We start from the raw sequence: 6,855 nt of genomic DNA on the forward strand, positions 1-6,855 counted from the left end.
CTTAAGCTCAGCAGAGGCATTAATGCGTCGTCTGTGAATGACATTGTTGGGTGTGCTAATTTGTGTTGAAATGTCAAAATCAAAAAACACACAGTGGTGGTCGGAGAGGCCGACGTCCGTGACCGATATATTGTTGATATCAAGTGCATGTGAAATAACAAGGTCAAGTGTGTTGCCTTTTCGATGGGTAGGCTGTTCTGTAACATTCTGGACGAGACCGAATCCATTTAATGTGTCTAAGAAAGACTTGGCTATTGCGTCATCTGATTTATTTACGTGGATATTAAAGTCGCCAGCAATTATTGCTTTGTCATAGTTAGTAAGTACGTCCGACATGAAGGCGGAGAAATCAGATAGAAATGACGAAGAGAATTTCGGTGGACGGTACAGAACAATAATTATCAGTTTGAGGTTTGCTTGGACCCTCATTGCCAAGTATTCAAATGAAGAGAAAGAGCCCAGATTCATCTTAGTACAATTAAATTTGTTGGAGAAAAGTATGGCTACGCCTCCGCCTCGTTTCTTTGGTCTCGGGGCGTGAAGGAATTTGTAATCGGAAGGGCAAGCCTCAATAAAAGTAGCAGCCCCGTCGTCTTTAAGCCATGTTTCGGTAAGGAACATAAAGCTTATGTTTTTGTCCGAGACCAGCTGGTTTACTACGAAGCTTTTGTTGGTCAAGGACTGCACGTTAAGTAATGCAGCATTAACATTCAAAGTAGTAGAGCTATTGTTTATGCGTTCAGGTGCAATCGTAATTAGGTTGTTGTGTACACAACCAGAGGGTCTATATCTGCGAGCTTTCCTACGGGTAGTGACAGCGTGGATAGCTAGTGGGGAACTCTCTATTGGGCACGCAGTGTCTAAATTGGTGTAGTGCTTTGGATTTGAAACACCTGTTAGTCAATCCAAGGACCGATGGGCTTCGAGGGTCAGCTCTAGGTTGGTCGCGAGGAGACGAGCGCCAGATCTGTTTAAGTGCCTTCCATCTCGTGCGAAGAGGTTTCGGCGGTTCCAGAAAGCGGAGAAGTTGTCAACGTAGGGAATGGCTTCTTGGCGGCAGTGTCTCATCAGCCAGACGTGCAGTTGGCGGATTCGGGAGAACTGGAAGGCAGAGAAACAAACAGAGGGGATGGGGCCTGAGATAGCGTATTTTTTTCCAGTGCTGCTAAGGGTATTAATAAGGGAGAGGAAATCGGACTCAAGTTTTTTAGACTGCTGCAGCCGGATGTCATTGGAGCCTGCGTGGACGATGAGAGTTGTGGCAGTAGGATACTGTGACAGCGCGTCCGGCACATTCGACTGGACATCGGCTACGAGAGCTCCAGGTAGGCACCACGTCTGGGCGTTTCGTAGGGTTACGTGGCGAACCATCGAAGATCCTATGAGGACTGTTGATGGTCGCCGGGGTTCTGAATGGGCAGGCTGCTCTCGGGTGATTTGCCTGGGGGTAGCGAGGGTCCGGCGGCTTCTGGGTCGCACTCTTTGTGGTAGAGGCTTGGGCACCTGGTGGGAGGGGGGGACAGGGTCAGTTTCTGCATCGATGACTGAGTCAAGTACAGAAAAACGATTGCTAGTCACTAGAGGTGGTGAACATTTCTGCAGTACTCCCCTGCCGCCGTTAACCACCTCCGTCCAGCTACGACGCGCGGGAGTGGAGCACGGTGGATTCGGGGGGGACTTCGGCTGGTGTTTGCTGTGGCTGGGGAAAAAAGATAGTGTAGATAGGTTGGCGCTAGTATTACTGGTTTGGTGTTTCAACGTGGTGTTATGGGATTTTATGACTACCTCGCATTGTAGCCGGCGAATGTCACGTCTAAGTGTTTCAATCGTCATGTTGGCTTTGGCTAGTCTTTCATTAGCATTAGCTAGATCACTGCAGGCGCAGGTAGAGTTGGCCATAATTAGGTCTGCGGATGCAGCAGAAAAGGTTATTTTTGCGAGATAGTTGGTGTAGTGTTGCAAAATTGACTATGAGGTGAGGTGAAACTAAAGCCGAGTAGGGCTCGGCGCGAAAAAAAAGTTATGTAGGCTAGCCTGGTGGAAAGCAAAAATCTATTTGGATGGTGGGGAGGTTAGCCTATGTGCTTATGTTGTTGTAAGAGTGATAACAAGGTAGCGCTAAAGTAATACTACATCGAATCAGTTGTTTGTAGTTGTAAGTTTCAGACAAAGCTTTTAGGAGAAAAACGAGAAGAAACTTAATTTCGTCCGAGTAGCTCCTCGACGGGAATAGCTTGATCCGGAAGCGGAAGTGACGTCAGCAGGTCAGTAGCAGCAAATGGGTGGAGTGTCCCTTTAAGTTAGGTTGGGAAATGCACAGCCCTATTTACTTTTACTTTTCCGCCTTTCTCTCTGTCTTCGTTTTATCTTCACAAATTCTGCCTTTGGCGAGCTGCTTTACATCTTATAAATGACAACTTATCGAGGGAATTCAAGGTGACATTTGAAAACAAGTGCATGTTGTACCAATTCCATGGAACAGATGCCAACTAGCAGAGTTGATAGTAAACCTTCCTTCTGTGGCCTCACAGGCTACTGTACATGCTGTCGACTGAGCTAATGGCCTGGCTGTTTAGGTCACTGGATAGCGTGTCTGCCTGCCCTGTGAGATTGTGAGTTTGAACCTGAGTGGCAGATTCACAGGAAGTCCTGATACACTGGTACCATGACCCAGATGGGAACGAGGTTAAGGGCGGTCGGTGCCAACTAGTGAGTTTGAGCCCTAAGTGGCAGACTGCACAAGAAGACCTTGGTTACATCTGTGCCAGTTCTCCACTTGAGAATCGAACTTGTGACCTTACAGCAAACTGTAGGCCTAGAGCTCACAGCAAACTTTCCAAAAACTGTTTTGAGAATATTTCATAGTGAGTGAAAAACAAGACGTTTTAAACCCTGTGTGTCCCTGCTTAGCCCTTTAAAACACGGTGTTATAAATTTGTTGTTACCAGAATGGCAATGACCGAGTGCATTTATAAAGGCCCTGTGTTATGTCATAGTAGAGTACGGTAATTAACCTTTCAATGATTATTATAGAGTGCCTCAGATAGTACGCCGTGCATTAAGGGGTTAAGTTGATCTGTAAATGGAGGTTCTTTATAAATGTTTACATGAAACCGAAAGCAATCCTGTTACACAGCTACTACACTAAGCCACCAATGATACAACGATACCAATGTCAGTCTTATAAGGCCAGCATGTCTACCCAGGGGTCCATTTAAATACACGGGTATTTATATACACATGTCCTCTCGTAAACCAACGTCAGTTGCCTGTGGACAGCAGGGAAGCCAACAGTGGTGGACAAAGGGGTCACTTGTCCCGTGCCCAGGGAGAGAGGGGGGACAGAATTGTATCCTCATTACATTGTATTGATTAGGTTTGGGGCCCTTTCAGATGTCTTTGTCCAGGGCCCAGCCTAAGCTGACAGTGACCCTGGTGGACAGTGGGCAATCTCAGGTACCCAGTAGGGGTTCGAGGATAACTGAGGCTGCTCTGAGGTTTAAGACCAAACTGGCAGAGGCTTCAGCTTTACATTGGCATGAACTGGGATCACATGACCACACCAACGACAGGAAGTGAAGCACTTGAGAAGGAGATGAGGATAATTGCTTGGCTCGTTTTAAAATCTAGTTGTAATTAACTGGACTCCTTTGGGGAAGTTTATGGTCTCTGTTCAAAGGTTTATGTTCTTTGTTCAAAGTTGGCTTTTGAGCATGAACATACAGTAATAGTAAAGTGGAAGGCCTACTACTTTGCCTTGGCTCTAAGCCCACACCGACTACGCCAGCCCAGGGGTTTAAAATTAGTTTTAATAATGGGTACACACACAATAGTTCGGCCACTTGTGATGAACACTTAACTGAAAGTACTAAAACTGGGGCATCTCACAGCTGCAGCTGCTCATCCTGTAACAGTAAGTAGATTACGCCTTTCACTCCCCACTACCTGTTTTCTTTGTCCAAAATGTGCCCCTCAGTGTATTTGAAGGAGTAGTCCTTCTCCTTAAGATGTATCTGTATTGGTCTCACATCTACTATGCGGCTGACCCGGGTTCAATTCCCGGGTCCTTTGCCAGCCCTTCCCCCGTCTCTCTCTCCCAACTCGCTTCCTGTCACCATATTCCCTATACTGCCATGAATAAAGTAAAAAGGAACAAATAAATATTTAAAAAAAAAGAGATGTATCTGTACTGCTAGAGAACAGTCTGGGTCTGCACCTCTGAACTTGCTGTGTGTTTCTTGTGGTCACGTGTAGCTCATAGAGAGCAGCATGGTAAATTCACAAGTGTCTTTCAATCTGTCAGAAATTGATGATGAGTGCACTGAAACGACTTTGGACTTGGATGTGGATTACTTTAAGCTTGATTTATCCCAGCAATATTATTTTTTGTCTTTGGTCATGTTTCAGGTTCGAAAGGTTTATGGTAGCAGCACATAGGCCTATATTTTGCCCTTGGTGACCTTTCAGATGGGAAGCAGAATTTACTCTGAGGGACGAATACATGTACCGTGCCGGGAGCCACGGCTCTACTCTCCACCAAACCCACAGGCTCAAACTGATGAGGTGACGGGTGAAAAATCTTCAAAAATAAGTATAGCTACTTACAACTTGGGTTTTTGACAACTGATTGAATATTTATCGTTTTGGCTATATCATTGACACTCATGAAAGGACAAACTTGTATGTATTGCTGAAAGTTTGTAGTTTCCTGTGAAAAAGGCTGAAAGCATTTCTAGATCTTTATCAGTGTGATGATGTGTGCTTTGTGCTTGCGTTCCCTTGAAAAAGATCAAAGCCTGTAGCAGATACATCCTGACTGCTTCAAAGCTGGGGTAAAGTGGAGATTTTATCTGCCATGTTTTGAGTATTACCTCAGAACAGCGCAACTGCATACTACAGATGACAGCAACCTGGAACTCAATGAGCTGAGAAACCCCTAAAGGCTGTTAACTCAGAAAATATTTGGTGCTCTCATGTTTGCCATGGGTGCTTGTCTTCAGGACCTCAGACAGACAAAGATAGAACTTCGTACTTGCATAGAATATTCTACGGAAGCCCAAATTAAATACCTTGGTTTTTTTTCTTTTAAAGAGCCCATAAAGCCAAGGATACTTTTAATAGTCCGTGAATATACCATAATAAAGAAAGCAGCACCTTCAGATTTAGCATTAGTAGAAACTGATGGTCTCCTCTATACCCCCCCCCCCGCCCTCTCTCTCTCTCTCTCTCTCTCTCTCTCTCTCTCTCTCTCTCTCTCTCTCTCTCACACTCTCTCTCTCCCTCTCTCACTCTCACTCTCCCTCCCTCTCTCTCTCTCTCTCTCTCTCTCTCTCTCTCTCTCCCTCCCTGTGTGTGCATGTGTCAAGTCTGAATGTGGGCTCGGAGGGTGGATGTGGTGGGCTATCTGGAAAATGTTCTGAGCATATAGGGGAAGTCAATGATATGCAGAGAGCCCTTGGCCCACATCCCCACTCTAGTGGCACTTTGGCTTCCTGTACATAGGCCTATACGGGTACCAGGGCACAAGTGAAGATAGTGATACAATCCACTGATAACGGGCAACATGCTGGAACACATCAAAGCATCCCCTGGCATAGCATCATGAATTTTATAATTGCCTGTTTGAAAGTTTGACAAAAAAGTGCCTCACATGTCTGATGTGCGTAAAGTGAGGACTTCACAAAAGTGAAATCACACTGTTCTGTTTCCGGCACCCTTGGGACGTGTAGTTCACTTTGATGGCCCGTCGAAAAATGTGCAGATGCCCGGGAAATATGTCCCTGGAAACGTTAAGCTATGTAAATTATACTGATGCATGGGCATCTGCTGAGCAAATGAGCAGAGTATAATATATGCTGTTGGATGCTGCATGTGTGTGGTTGAGTGACTGTTGCAAGGGCTTGAAAGTGGATCCGCGGTGCCCAACTTCCCTGCCCCTTTCCATATGTGCATCATGAGATATGCATCACTTGTCGTGAGCGTTAGTGCACGAGTTCGTCTGGAATGGGACGGCCAATAGTCAGCGCCATATGTCACGTTAAAGAAGATGGCGGCAGATTGAAGCAAAATATTTAATGCCACCAATAAATTGTGTGTGACATACTGTATATATGGGAGACCTGTTCATCTCTAGGCCAGTCCGAGTCTCTTTCACCACATAAACTTTGGGCGGCTGCCTACACTCTATAAGCCTTAGCTGATTGATAGATATCTATGTGTAATATATTTTAAAATGTCTAATATAGGGTATGTGCAATTACGTGACGAATATAGGTAGAACACACTTTTTCCCTATTTATTTTATATGCGAGAAATAAATACCTCCCATAAATAAAAAAATAAATAAACACAGAGAATGAATAAAAAATAGATAGGCTACATGATTTTCCATTCAATGGAAATTCCATTGAGAGTAAATAGAATGGAGGCCAAAATTCTATTTCATTGTTGAAGCCAAGTTGGAGCCAAGGTTGGACCCAAAAAGACCAAAAAATGGCCAAATCCCATTCATTCCTATGAGAGACATAAAACCCTGTATCTCCCTTAAATGCCACTCCAGGGGGATCATTTTTCGCTCAACTAGTAGGTCCCCTTGCTCTCCAACTTACCAGGGTGGTGATTTTTTGTGGTGATGTTTTATTTTAGAGAGATATTAAAAGTTAAATTGACCAATGAGCATCAGAACATGGTTTGATTGACCGTTAGAAGTCTTGTTGTTGTCCAATCAGCACCTGCGTTTGGCGTTGCTAAGGTGGAATGTAAGTTGGAATGTTCCCAAATCTGGCTTCAAAGCGTTGAATGGCAAATAGCGTTGATTTGGCGTCCATTCTATTTACTGTCAATGGGAAATTCCTA

General features: G+C 44.8%; 1 protein-coding gene across 1 annotated transcript; it reads right to left on the reverse strand.

Moving 5' to 3' along the window:
- Positions 1–900: 900 nt before the first annotated feature.
- On the reverse strand, positions 901–1,899 carry LOC134470111 (uncharacterized). Its single transcript, XM_063224129.1, has 2 exons — positions 1,627–1,899; positions 901–1,503 (listed from the first exon to the last, which is right to left on the reverse strand). Exons 1-2 carry the CDS (start codon positions 1,897–1,899, stop codon positions 901–903), a joined length of 876 nt encoding a protein of 291 aa, XP_063080199.1.
- Between the last annotated feature and the right edge of the window lie 4,956 nt (positions 1,900–6,855).

Source organism: Engraulis encrasicolus, chromosome 19 (assembly GCF_034702125.1).
Source record: "Engraulis encrasicolus isolate BLACKSEA-1 chromosome 19, IST_EnEncr_1.0, whole genome shotgun sequence".
NCBI classification, from domain to species: domain Eukaryota; kingdom Metazoa; phylum Chordata; class Actinopteri; order Clupeiformes; family Engraulidae; genus Engraulis; species Engraulis encrasicolus.